This window comes from Haemaphysalis longicornis, unplaced genomic scaffold (genome assembly GCF_048455015.1).
Source record: "Haemaphysalis longicornis isolate Haplotype H1 unplaced genomic scaffold, Haemaphysalis longicornis Haplotype H1 scaffold_2, whole genome shotgun sequence".
Lineage (NCBI taxonomy): Eukaryota > Metazoa > Arthropoda > Arachnida > Ixodida > Ixodidae > Haemaphysalis > Haemaphysalis longicornis.
The window spans coordinates 265,360,110-265,374,647 of record NW_027526295.1 but is presented as its reverse complement, the minus strand read 5'-3'; the positions used below and the strand labels follow the sequence as shown (position 1 = coordinate 265,374,647).

Below are 14,538 nucleotides of genomic sequence, written 5' to 3'. Positions count from 1 at the left end.
GGTGGCTCAGTGGCTAAGGCGTTGCGCTGCTGAGCACGAGGTCGCGGGTTCGATTACCGGCCGCGCCGCCGCTTTTCTGATGGAGGCGAAAAGCAACAACGCCCGTGTGTACGAGATTTCGGCGCACGTTAAAGATCCCCAGGTGGTCAAAATTAACCCGGAGCCCTCCACTACGGCGTGTCTAATCGCCTGCGTTGCGTCGGCGCGTTAAACGCTACAATCAATCATTCAATGAACACGGGGCTTTTGCCTTGAAATCGGAGTGCGTTTTGCAACCTCTTTCTTTCCATAAAACATCATTTTCAGCTCGCCTATGAAGAGTACATAGCCCAGTTTGCGGGACAAACGGGGGGAGGTAGCTTTCAATGCAAAGTAGGTTAGCTGGTTTCCTGTATTCCACTGGACAACTTCCCTCTGCAGTGTTGTGACCATGCAACAAGTGACACACTCTTTTTTTACTTTAATTTGAAAACTAAGTTTTGACTTCTTTCATACTTTAATTACAACCTTGCCTGGAGCACCAACTTCGACCTCGTACGCACAGGTGTTCATTGCCGAAAGCTTACATACCACAAGGATACAAACGAGCTACTTCGAAGGTTGGTATAATATTTTGTATAACGCCAACTTCAATGAATGCACATTTTTTTAGTACTCTTGACATTCAGGGCATCCAATATTCCTCGCAGCACAGCCAGTATGCACCAAAATATAGATGTATGCATTGGTCTTAATAGTTTCCCTAAAAAATTCATTTTTTTTAAAATGCTACGACAGTAAAGTACATTTTTAACGCATTGGTATTAATAATTTCCCTAAACAATTCAATCTGTGAAATGCTACGAAAGTAGGGTACATTTTTAACGCCGTCAACATGTTTTTATTCCCGACTCAGACCTGTTTGCATGATTACTCCAAGTGCACGGGAAACGCTGCGCAAGAAAGCAATATGGCTCGCCCGCATCGCGGCGCTCGTATAACGCAACAGCTCATACTTTTGTTATCCCTCAAATGACCCTTCAGGTCGGTTTTAAGATTAAATCTAACGCCACAGTAATTAATTAACACTACGTCGTTCAATCGTCCAGTCAGGCGATGCTCAAACGCGTAGCGGCTACGCCGTGCGCGCCGCAGCTTTTGACGGGTGGGCCGTTTTAGCGTGTAAGCATCGCAAATTAGACGAACAGTTCCCTTCGCGAACCGCCACCACAAGCACGCACAGCGCGTTTCAACCAAGGTTTCAACCTCCGGGGTAAAGTCACGCGCATCTCGAAGCGTTCGATGACCTCCGCCTTTCGAGCCACGCAACTTCCCGTAATCTGGCTTTGTGGCGACCGGGCGGGGGCACCCGATCCGAATTCCGTGGCCTCCAACATACGAGTGGTAGCGCGTACGATGCGAGCGGCCAGCCGCTGTTGCAGCCGAAGAGAAGTCCAGATGCAGTAGGCTAACGTAACTGTTTACTTTTCATAGCGAGAGGTGAGCCGAAGCCAAAAAAAAAACATACAATTCCCCGACGGGCGAGGTTACAATACAGGACTCGAGCAGAGCGACCGCATGGATTCGCTGCTCAGACAGGAATGAATTTCAGCGTTTGGGCTGCTTCTATTTATACCCAAAAGCAGCAACCGTCAGAACGCCAAGTAGCAACACGCCACGAACGTCACAGACACACACAACGCTCTTTCCACAGTTCGTGAGTCATCGATGGCCTCGTTGCGCGTGGAGTCCGAGAGAGGGGAGAGAGTGTCCTTCAAACATGCTGAGACATGGCTCGCCGGGCATGTCGAGGCGTGACTTACCCACGTGCTGGCACCTGACGGCTGGGCGCACGTCCGAGACGAATGCCTTGGCGCGCCGCCGAATGTTGATCGCGCCGATAGCGAAGCGTCCGAGCCGGGCAGGTGAAGACACGAAAGTATGATTCACCGATACGCGGGCGCCTGACGGCTGTGGCACACGTGGTGGCTTCGCACGTGGTGGCTGATGCGGGAAAATACGGCGGCGTTGGCCGATTCGTAACAGCTTGTAACCTCAGGAATTCTCATCTCGATAATGTTCGCGTTGAATACCACAGCAGATAAAATGACTGAACAGAAACTTGGCTGAGCGAAGCAGCGAAAATGAACTCTGAAACCCGTACTACGCAGTTCAGCCCACCGCCGTCTTGCATTGCCACGGCGACGGCCAATCAGGAGGGACGTTTCAGCGCGCGCCGACCGGAAGGCCATTCGCGCTTCAGAATCTATTTCTGGCTTCGTTTGCGCGTCTGTCTTTTTCTGCCGTTCGTGCGCCTGTGAATGAACGCAAATAAAAGAGATGGCCGGGACCGGAAATAGTATCGCTTTACCGATCCAATGGTACCAAAATGGCCGCGCCCGGTGGCACCATTGCGGAGATACAACGCTCCAAAAATTGCTGTTTTCGCCCTATTGCGCTGACATTTTGTCGCTGCGGCTAGCAAATGCATTTTTATGCCAGTTTGCAATGGTTTTCGGCGTGAAAAATTGGCAAACGCACATGATAGAAAACATAGCGATGTTTTGTTATTTTTTCCGAAGTTGAAAGCCGCGTTCCCCTATACAAATCAATCCAAATATTCGATAATAGCCGATTATTCGAAAACGTTCAAATATTTGAAATGTTTCGAATACATAGTTTTTGAAGCGAATACGAATATGACATTTAATATTCGAGTAATATTCAAATCTTTCGAATATTCGCACACCGCTACACAAAAGCAGACGACCTTCACCGCCCTCCATGTGTTTTCAATTACAAGCCAGAGCGAAAGTTCGTTGTACCTAATTTAATCACATTGTGGTGCGTTAATTTTACTGAATACCGAATAAAATTCCCTTAAAGTATTTGCAGAGTCTAAACAAAATAGGATCCCCCACAACGGGCCGATTTATCGGCGTTTTTTTTAGCGAGCTGCCGTGATCATCGCGGCGTTGGCGGCGTGGGGCGGTATCGCCAGGTCGGGGGGTCTAACTTCTTGACGATAATTATCGTTCGTTCTTCTTGCGTGAGGGCGACAAGGGAAAGTTCACAAGTAGCATAAACAGAACGTTGCTGAGCCCGAGGTAACTGTAAATGGTCACTTCAGCAGGAGCATGCCAGCGGACGCGAGGAGCGCAGCCGATTCTGCGGACGCTGCTGGCCTGGCAACGCCTCGAAAACGAGTGGAAAATTTGTTTTGTATTTTCGCAAACTCAATGATTCTTGCTCACCATTTTACGCCACACGGTTTACGAACGGCCGGGTTCCACGTACACTGGCCAAATAAAAAAAATTGAGCGCAATTAAATGATGCAAATCAAGCACCGAATCGCAAGTCCGTTGTCTGCTTAGATGTGTAACATAACACAGTCGCATACATGGTGCACGGCCCAAATATTTACATAAGGTCGTCACTGGCTGTGTTGGTTATCTTCTAGTGCAGGGGTCGTCGCTAATATGAACGCCGACACACCAGTTTTGTCCTCAAAAGGAATTGGACGGTGAGATAATAACAGATCAGAATTCATCGCTCCCAGTTGCATTGTCCCCCATCTCCACACTTCGCCAGGTTATTGTCAAATATTATTGGCAATTGGCTGATTTTTTTCTTTTTCTTTCAAAGCCACCCCGCCCCCCTCTCCCGCCCGATTTGCCGTCCAGCCCTCCGCCGTGTTGCCTTCATGCAACTCGGCACTACACCTCGAAACATTGCCGATGCTTACTTTAGTCTATTAAGAGCGAACTTGGAATATGATGCAAGAGCGTAATTAAATACGGTGAGAGCATCTAGAAACCGCAACGGTCACTCAGTTCGGCCGACCACTTTGTTTTACGGCCACTACTTTCAGAATCCCAAACATATTTGACGCATATGACGCCCGCTGCATTTTGTGACTGAGCCACGGAAAAAACGGCAATCTAGCGCTGCAATAAGTATTCGTAACGATGGCGCAAACCAGCAGTGTTTATTGAAAATGCATGCATAAGTGCGCAGGTGCTCAAAAGTACGGCTCACCGGAGCGGACCAGCCTGCGGTCCACGGGACTAGTTGGCTTTTACGCGCGATCGTCGCCGATTGCGTTACTCTTCTTGTTTATCAGCTGTTGAAAAGTCCCTGTCACTAAGCGTATTAGTATAAGCAAGAAGCTTTCACTTCAAATTTCACTTCATACGGCCATCGATCGGTGAATCTGAGAGTGGCAGAGCGCCGTCACCGTCCCAGTACTGTCATCGACGCTGTAAACGTATTTAGCGCTGCAAAGTTGATCGCCGGACGAGATCGGACGCGTCGGGGATGGGCTGGAGACCGTGTAGCAAAACAATCGGCAGTATCGAGCTCATTTGGAGAGAGGGCCAGTCGGTCTCTTACGGCCAGCCGGTCTCTCATTTAATTGCTTAAATCCAGCACAACGCAAGGCAGGGCGCCATCGCCTCAGCAAGAGTGGAGTTGCTCCTCCCCATGGAGGAAGAAAAAGTTAGGAGACGGCAAGCCCACCTCCGTTGAAGCCGCTCCCTCCTCCGTTTCCCAGCTGCCGGAGTCGGCCCAGCACGTGACCTCCATGGTCGGCTGGGCCGGCGGCGGCGGCGGTCTTCGACTCCACTACAGTGTACTAGAAGAGCGTACTGTAACTCCACCGCATCTCCCGTGTTTGGTTGGCGGTAGCTTTTCCCCGTCCTTCCTGTATTTGTCTGCTCGGCGATCTCATGCCCGCGTGCGTACGGGCGGGAGTGCCGCGTACGTGCGAAAGACCAAAGCCGTGAAAAAAAAAAGGAAGTAGGGCTTCAGAAAGACCCCGCGCCGGCGCCGGTGCCCGCGGAGGCCGCAGACGCGGCCGCGGAGACGCCAGCGCCATCTCTCGCCCCCGCCGCGGATCCTCCCGCGGCGAAGTGCGAGGAGGTGGCGCCGCTCGTCGGCACCCCAGCAAAGAAAGAACTGAAACTAAAGCGTGGCAAACTGTTCGCATGGCGACGCAGTGAAACATTCCCCTCGCGAGGGGCACGATCAAATGCAGAGCATTTCCGGGGGCGCACGACGTTAAGTAGTTTGCGTTACGTTAATGTTGTTGCACTTGTGGCAACTGCTGACGAGAGAACGCTCGTCAGCAGTAATTTGAATGAGTCAACGATATAAGGCGCGTTCGTAGCGTCCCATTCTGTGTCGGCTTTGTGGCGCAGTGGGTAGAGCACCATGTACATTGCGTTCCGCCCGCAGGGTCGAGGGATTGAAACCGGGCGCCGGATAGTATTTTCTTTTATATAGTGTAGGGGGAGGGGTGCGGACAACGACGGTGCGGACCACGACGGGACAACGCGGGTGACATCGTGAGTTACTGAAATGCTCTGCATTTAAAAACCATCATATAGCAGGCTTCGCGACAACAGGCCGCAGAGTAGTTTCGAGCAGACGAAATCGGATAGCACGCAGCGGCCCACAAACCCCACCGCGCGCTCTCACACGCCGGCGTGGTGGGGTCACGTGGTGCAGTGACGTCCTGGGCCGACTTTGATTTTAATTTGTATGCATAGGCTTCACGTTTCTCCGGTGGCGCCGTCTCCTAACTTTTTGCTTCCTCCATGCTCCTCCCAACGGCGCCTCTCCGTCGCCCAATCAGCGCGCGCCATGTGGCAAGATAGAGGCAACGGCGCGCGTTGGCTCCAAAAACGCTCTTTTCTGCGATGAACGCTTGCTTATTAGCTGCTATTTTGCTCTGTGTAACACCGGTACACACTGCATGCTTCTCCCCTATACTGGTTTCACGTTAGTGGAGATGGCCCGGGATTTTTTTCTTCGTCTGCAAGGTTGCATAGCAAGTTGTCTAGCGCATAAACAGCCGGAACAGGAACAACCCTCGGTTCTTTATATTCAGTTTTTTTTCCTAGTTTGAGATAAGCCCCTCATGTGGTGTCCTGCTGCCCATCATATGACCATACGCGTATGTAGCCGAAGAGATAGCATAGAAATAGGCATTTCAATCGGAGGGCTTCAACGGGCCTGCTTTATCCCGTCTGGAAGCTAAGCACGTACCTGGCACGTAAGACTCTTCAGCAGTTGAGAAAAGCCTGTCAAGTATTTCATGGCCTTCACGAAACAATGCCTCGATGGCCCGCTCTCTTTTACGGTAAAGCAAGCCCAGCAACGGCGCGATGTCACTCGGCAGGCCATTTGGAGCCAGTGCGTAGAAGCGACGGTCGAGATCTTCTAGGTGGGCGATATCAACGCTTCCTTCGTCAAACCTGTGCAACAGAACCAGCATCGTCGAATCTCGGCATTCGTTAACAGAACAGAGAATCAAAGCGAATATGAAAGCGAAAAAATTACGAGGACACGTAGCCACTTCCGAAGAGTTGTGAAAGAGCAAGCATTACGCCCTTGGAATTGAACGCCGCTGACTAATTTTTCAAGTTTTGTTCTGAGAGTAATGCTTTCGAGTTTTGTAATGTTTCCGAGTGTTGTTTGCGAGCATAAACACCGGCCTGATCCGATGGCGTCTTTCACGGCTCGTGAAGCACCACTTGGTGCGTGCCACGATGACGTGTCGCTACCGCAGGACGCCGAACCGCATCCGCTGCCACCATCGCAATCTTTGCTTTCCACTTTGCTCTGCGCACGCCCAGCCGTCGCCAAGAAACGCCGTCCTTCGCGTTTTAATGCGAAGCATTCGCCATGGAACGCGCCGCAGACACGTGTGTTTAGGGGCCGCTTCGCTGTTACAGACGTCGCCGACGCTATATTTTTCACTCAATGGGCCATTAAATGCTCTTAATCAATTGCATGAAAATAGCAGCTGTCAGGCGTGGGCGTAGAATTGTATCCCGAATCCCTGTACTTGAAGCAAAATGTCAGTGCAATGCTCTAAGGTATTTGCACCTCGCTTCCACCGAAATTTCTTTTCCTGCGAGAATCTAACCGACCTAGACGTTGAGTTTCTGGACAGAAAATCTGAAAGGGGCCATCCAGACAAAATACAAGTTTGTTTTATTCGAAAGACTGCGTGTTTTTTTATGCCCCCGCGTTTGTCCGGCACCAAATGATGCTGCATTCACTGAGACATTAATCAATTTAGGTTGAAATTTTGAATATCCCGGCAAATCGTGTGTTTTCGGGACGTCAGCACTAAAGCCATAAGTGCGCTATTCAAACAAACTTATATGCGGCATTCGGCTTTGCAGCCTTGCTTGCCGTCAGTCCTCCCAGTTGGCGCTACCATACTCATCCAATGACCGCGATCCGCCGTTGCTTTGTTTTTGGCCGTATTTGCACCTCGCCTGTCTTTGTTACTGTAGAAAGTAACCGTTTCGTGAAACATGGGTATCCTCGACGAACAGGGTCACGTAAGACAACGTCGCTAACGCCAATCGGCCAATGTCGTGTAAGACAACTCCAAAGCGGCGGACTGCTGAGCAGCTAAAACAACCATAGTGCGCACAGTACAAACAGCAGTGGGTGGTGTTACTTCTATGTTTACGTGTGTTTTCGTAACTTTCATTGTTTGTCACCCAATTCTTAGTGCTGTAAGATGACTATGCATTACATTTAAGCGCAAACCGCTCGTCTGGCAAGCTTATAAGCCGTTCCCTAATTTGCGTTTGCTTTTGCTGGCATCAGCCAATCACACAGCTGGGCACATATGACAACATAGGTTTAGGTTGTGGGAAATGAGCTAGTGGGTCGCATGGCCATAGTGAGTGAGTGAGTGAGTGAGTGAGTGAGTGAGTGAGTGAGTGAGTGAGTGAGTGAGTGAGTGAGTGAGTGAGTGAGTGAGTGAGTGAGTGAGTGAGTGAGTGAGTGAGTGAGTGAGTGAGTGAGTGAGTGAGTGAGTGAGTGAGTGAGTGAGTGAGTGAGTGAGTGAGTGAGTGCTCTTCGACGTATCTCTACAGTTACCCTGCCTGAGGAGCCCCTCTCAAAATTGCTTGCGGGAAATAACCATGAGAGTTGCAAAGCTTTTTGTCGATCAAAGAGTACAAAACAATGCGCAAAAGATGTCTTGCGCAAGGATCCAGCGTCCGTTTGGAAATAGGAAAGCAATGTTGAGATATAAGTTTAATCTATCGGCCGTTTCTTTGCGTGATTGGGGAGTAATTTTCCTTTGCAATTACCGTAAACACCTTTTTTTTTTTGTAGATTTTATGTACTCCCGAGACGAAAGGCACGTATTTTGTGTTATCATGCCGGCCGCGTGCCGTCGACGATTACGAGACACTGCGCCAAACTGATGACGTATCATTCGTCCTTCACCTCTGTTCCGTACCTATCTTATGCGACTTATGCTAGGCTAGTCCTGCGTCGATTCGTGGATCTCATTTTTTTATGATATGCTCAACCCAATGGGAGAGCGAATAGAGAGCACGTAGATTACAAGTGCTCTGAAGCATTGAGCTTGTGTTCTTGGAACAAACAATAGACCAGCGATACAATATCGTCGTGACGACCACGAAAGCTGAAAACATGTTAGTATCGAGAACGAGACAAAAGTCTCCCAGTCAACAGCACGTGGCCTATGCGCACGAGATAAAACGGATCTCGATGGGCTCGAGCATTTACGTTATCATTAAAGTTACGTAAGGGTAGTGCTATTTCGTCCCACGACGATGCGAAATCAAGGCACATCCGTACCTGACTGACTTGCTTTCACAGACTTCAGTCTTGAATGTGTTTTTTTTATTATTTCTTCAGTGCCTGTGCGTCCTGTGCTCATCTTTCAACATCGCCTAGGGTCTTTTGCGGTGAGCGACAGAATTGGCTTCTTTTTGTGTGTAAAAAGCTTGAAACCATGGAGTTTCGTACTAATATACACTAGAGGGAAATCTGGCGCCACTGTCTAGGAAAGCCGCGTCTAAGCAAGCCTTCCGTCAAGTACCGGGCACGCACGTTCCACTTGTCCTTGGCATAGGTCACGAACAGGCTGAAATGTTGCCTCTGGCTACAAAATACAACCATATCACTGCAGAAGATTAATCGAATTTGTTTTATTATTATAAAATGAAAGCTCCAGAAATATGCATTTGTCAGGGATTATTTAGAAGCTTCATTCAAGATGAACAAAAAAAAACAGTGTTACCCGTTTTCATTGATTCTGGCTTCAAGACGACAAAGAAGCCATGTGGCTAACCAAGCCAAAGAGGCAAAGAACGTGGATAGCTGCAATGGCGCCGCCCACGGCGGCCCGCGAATGCAGCGCCAGGTTTCCCTCTAGTATATATTATATGAAACTCTATGCTTGAGACTTACATTAGCCTCGTAAGTACGCGATCTGGCGATAGAAATAAACTTGTTACTTGTTATTTATATCTATTTGCTGATCGCTTGGCAGTTACAAAAAAATAACTAATTTTAAAATTTCTTTTTCGAAGATATTCATACAAGGTTAATGCAGTTTTTAAAATAAGCTCGTCATAAAATACATGCTTACTCAGAAAATTTACTTGGTTTACAAAAATATTCTTCTGAATAAAATAATTTTAGAGCAGTGCAGCCGTGTGGCCTTGATTTATGCAAGAGACTATACCATCATATTTAAAACGTGGCGTGCCTTTACGTGGTTGTCGACAGTCTTTTGCATTCCCCTTCCATGTGAAAGACATGAGGGAGTGGCGACACCCCAGCCCATTTGTCGTAGCAGGCATTCGTCTGCGCTTTTGACGCCCGTCGTCCGAAGCCAGCGCCCGGAAACAAGACTATGCGGTTAAATTAAAGCCTCTAGTTCCATTTGCTCGTACCACTGCAACGCCAATGCCACTGCAACACAATATAATAATGTTTTAGCATTTCCCGAATTACGTCAATGCGGACGTTGTGCAGCGCGAAATTTTAAACTTCTTCAATATTTTTATCTTTTGGGATGAAAACATCTTTCGGGGCGAAATGGAATTGAGTGGGTACGCAAAGGCTAGTTGTTTCAATGAAACAAAGTTGTATTGTGTCTTTATGATGACTTCAAATTCCCTAATGTCGCGAGAAGGGGGCGGGGGGGGGGGTTCCCTGTTATGCACGTAGAGCACAGCCTGAGTTGCTTTCGCGGGATAATGTTTGTTTTGTTTAAACAAAAAACATCTCCCTCCCCCTCCCCCCCCCCCCCCCCCCAACCAGCACCAGGACAAGAAAACTATAAGGTATTTAAAATTAAATGTGGCTTTTAACGAGCCAGGTTGCAACGCAAGCTACGAGGCCTGCGGTGAAAGGAGATACTCCGAAGTAGACATCTCAAGATGGTGTTAGGCCACGCATGTAACTTCGTGTACGCATGACCATAGCTTTAACTTACACGCCCTCGTAGCCCTAGTAGGCCGCAACGCCACGAACGGTATACGCACGTTCCGGTGGAAGTCTGCGATGCAATGGTCGCTTCAGCTGGTACGAGGCAAGCGACGACGTCAGGTGCTCAGGGTCACTCTGAATTGCGACTGACGGCGCCGCCCGCGAGAGGCGGCGACGAAATGCCGTGAGGTCCCGAAATGCTGTGAGGCAACCCCCGTCCGCCCTTCGCAAAGAAAACACGCGTGACGAGACGAACGAAGTGGACGACTGCCTCCGGTCACTGTGGATTTGCTAGAGACCAGCGCGTCAATGGAATCTCTTCGCATGGCCTATACGCCGGTACTTGCTGCTAGCGTGTTCCAGTGAGTGAGTACATTCTGACTCTATTAATGCGTAGCATTCTTCGCTGAGTAGTACCCCCACATCCAGGACAGTGTAGCCCTGCATTTCCACAAAAATGCAGATATCGCGGAAGTTCCACCTGTAGTCGCTGTAATGGCGTAAATGCAGATAACTGGTCGCACGAAATTTGGAAAAACTAAAAAATACGAAAAATATAAAATAATTACGGAAAATGGCGGACCGTGTAACGCCCTGAATTTCCACAATAATGCGGATTTCGTGAAAGCTCTAAATGCAATCGTTATAATAGCGTAATTGCATATAATCGGTCGGACAGGATTTAGATTAAAAAAAACAAAAAATTGGATGAAGAAAACTCACACTCAAGACAGTTGGCATAAGAACGCTACGCATTAGTAGATAATTCTCTGAATTTCTGCTGAATTTTTAAGTGCAGTTCTTGCTAAGTCGTCTCCCGTTTATACGAAGTCCACGGGGACCGCAAATGACTTCGAATTAACCGAACTTCCCATCACACAAAAAAAAACAAGAACGGCATAGTTATTAGTCCGCCACACGTCCCCCTTCTTGCTTTCGTTCAGAATGTTGACTTTTGTCGCAAAGTCAAGCGTACGACACGGGCTGCCATGATAGTTGAGGCTTCAGGCTGAAATAGAAACCGGAAGCGCCCACCACACAAACTGCTCACACGGCACTACGCGCAACAAAGAGTGTTGAGGACCTCTGGCACGAGTCTCAGTTGGCCTCTCGCTTTATCAACGGCGCGCTGCTCCACTTGCGATGGCGCCGACATCACTACAGAACACGGCGCTATTCTTGAACTTGAAATGTTTGAATTTTATCAAGAAAGAAGGGTAACCTGAATGCTTTTTATTCGAAATAACTTCCAATTAACCAAAAAAAAATGTGCTTTAGCTTCGAGTTTCTAAGCAATTTCCTTCATTAAACTGCGTGTAAAATTGCCGGGACCGGTACATAACTTCTAATCAACCAAAATTTCTAATTAAGTGCCTATGAATTGTTGAGAGATGACTGTATCAGGAAAAGAAACCAGCAGCCTGAAACTTTGCGGAACGATCGCAGATTAAGCGGCAATAGCCAAAGGTGCTACAAGCACTGCGGTGCAGGACGGTATATATCTAAATAGAAAATTTTAAAGCCCAACACCCAAGATCGAGTGCACAAACAGTTTCGGTGACTTTTTGGTGACAGTTTTATGCAATTCTCATAATCGTGTCACGGTATTGGCTGTGCGTGTGTGTCGCGCAATAAAGACATTGTTTCGGCGGTGCAGCTGTGCCACTAAAAAGAGTCTCACAAAGCCTTCCAGAGACATTTAGCCAGACAGGCTAGCCGTTCACATGAATGGCTGGTGCAACTGCCAGCCGTTGTAGCGAAGTTCTCAATGAGGGGTTATTACGCATGAGGCAAGAACAAAATGAGTTGTCCCATACGACGTCGAAGAAAGTCCATACCTTTTTCCTCTACTAAAAAATGGGTGACCGGTGAGAGATAGAGAGGAAGCAAGTATGGAAAGGCCGAGTTACCTGCATATCTAATTCGCACTATGTGTTATAGGGCCGGGTGTCCACAAAGAAAATTACCACAAGTGTGCGCTTTCTTTTCACGCTACAGGGGAAAAAATCAAGCCGAGGCTTCTGCTAATTCTCTAGTTCATTCTCAGACTAATCCTTTTTCAATTACGTGCTCGCCAAATTAGATTAAGCTTTGTTCCTTGTCAAATGATACCGATGTGGGCCAGCCAGGAACCACCATTGAAATGTCCTGTAGGGTAGCGCCATTTGCATTGTCTACATAGCCGTATTAGTGACCAGCTCATTTTTGTTGAGTACTGTATACAATTACGCAGTTCGTTGACATGGTCACGTCGCCGTTTCCTTAATGCACACTGCGCAGTTGAGTCCCTCGACAAACGGCCATGAGCACGGTATTATTCGCCAAGCTCGTGTCGCCCATGTGGGACTGGCGCTGGATCACTACGGCAGTGGTGTTCGCGCTGACGTACTTCGTGGGCCGCTTCTACCACCGGGTGTCCAAGTATCCGATGGGGCCATTCCCGCTACCGCTGGTCGGAAACCTGCTCAGTAAGTATCCCTCCCAACCTTAGAGAAACTACGCCTGCAGTTGTGAAATTCCAATCAAGCAAGCTGCATGAAAAGGGGGAAAGGATTATTCGCACGTAGAGGACAGTTCGTAACTGCCAGTGACTGTTCGGGCCAAACTTCGAAATCGCAGATGGCGAAAACCTGCTCCGTGGGAACTATTCCGTGTGTTCCCTAAAACGCTATGTGCCATTAATGGGCGATAAAGAAGGCAGTTATTGATAAGAAAAGTTCTAAAAAGAGGTCCAGGGTCGCTGTAAAATTTATTCAGCAGTTTAGACGCACTTAATACCTGAACAACGTGGATTTTCTTAAACTGTGCGACGTTGCATTGAGAAGAAGTTGATATTTACTTTTTTTTGTTTGTTTGCTGGAATTGAAGCTCAAAATTCGCGATTACAAATAACCTGATTAGTCGACTAAAATACCACTTCGAATTTTTACGATGAAATTTCCTTAAAATAAGCATATGTGCTCATATAGGTATACTCGAAGTGGCCCTCGGGCCTTTCTGGTCCTGGAGGACCAGCATGCAGCCTATCGTGATGCATCCTTCTTTCATTGGCGGCAATGAAGGAAGCATGAAGCTGGTTAGGCCACACTCTGAACCTTGTTTCACGGCGTCTCCGACGTTGTACTCGCGTGTTTGGATTGGATTAGAAAGCGTTTATTGAGCATAAAAGTGGGTGGCTTTCTTAGTCCAGATAGCCGCGAGCTAGCGCGCTGCTTGGGCACGAGCGGGGAGGTGTTCTTGGTCCTGGCACCGTGAACTGGCCAGCTCGTGCTCCCACTGCTCATCGGATGGGGAAGGGAGGGGGTTTGGCGCATATGGGCATTCCCAGACCAGGTGGTAGGTAGTGTTCGGGACGGAGCACGAGGGGCAGTAGTAGGGGTCTCTCCCGCCACTCACCCCTACAACTGCGCCAATTCGATTGGATGGAAATTTTAGATCTATTACCATGCGCCATGTTTTAATTTCGTTCTTATTCAAGACGAAAATCACACGTTACTTATTGCCGTAATAATTTATAAAGCTCTAATAAAAGTTCTACTCAGGGCCACAACTGTGATACGATTTTTGAAACATTCTTTTTGTTTTTTGCATTTTTACCTTTTACTTCGTCCAGCCGTAGTAGGGAATCGAAATTTCTATTGAAAACATCGAAGCACCAGAGCTGAATTTCCACGCGGTAGTCTGCACTTTGCTTGGAGCAAGACGCTAACAGTTAAGAAAAACTGCTCTTCTTTTTTGATCTGATTGGCAATAACCTAACTGACCAAATACCAAATAATTATTCCTGCTTCGACTTGTCCTGTATTCAGATGTAGGGAGAGTAACCGTGACGTCACTCGCACACCGTTTCCGCAGCACTCCGAAGAGTGCGGGACCTGCACGTCAAGTCGACCGAGTGGACCAGGAAGTACGGCGACGTGTTCACCCTGTGGATGTCCCACAAACCCATGGTGGTGATCAACGGCTACTCGGCCATCCGAGAGGCGTTCCTCGACCGGAGACACGAGTTCGCCGGACGCTTTCCGACAAAAATGGGTGAGCTGTACACTCTCGAATGCCGCTTCATCCGACAGACAGGCAAAGACAAGCGGATGTTGTCGTAGTCCAAAGTCAGCTGAGAGAATTATCAGTGGGAGTAAGAAAGCGTCAGTGCCTGTGGATAAAACGGATTTTCCAGAAAAACAGCCAGCTGCTGTATCCTTTCAAAAAAATGAAGGAAGCTCACAGTAACGCGTAAGATGGAAAGCAGCGAAGCTGTATGCAACTTTCACGACCATCAC

The 14,538-nt window shown here is 48.3% G+C and overlaps 1 protein-coding gene across 4 annotated transcripts in view; it reads left to right on the top strand.

Moving 5' to 3' along the window:
* LOC144170637 (steroid 17-alpha-hydroxylase/17,20 lyase-like) overlaps positions 1-14,538 on the top strand; it is an 80,804-nt gene that overhangs the window by 39,689 nt on the left and 26,577 nt on the right. Inside the window, exons 1-3 of one of the 4 annotated variants that reach the window (XM_077700559.1) lie at positions 8,497-8,727; positions 12,539-12,726; positions 14,114-14,293. In XM_077700559.1, coding sequence (XP_077556685.1) covers positions 12,561-12,726; positions 14,114-14,293 — 346 coding nt within the window. In that variant the 5' untranslated portion in view covers positions 8,497-8,727; positions 12,539-12,560. Of the gene's footprint in view, positions 1-8,496; positions 8,728-10,336; positions 10,625-12,538; positions 12,727-14,113; positions 14,294-14,538 lie in introns of those variants that run through there. The other 3 variants (XM_077700562.1, XM_077700561.1, XM_077700560.1) reach the window with 3 other exon arrangements.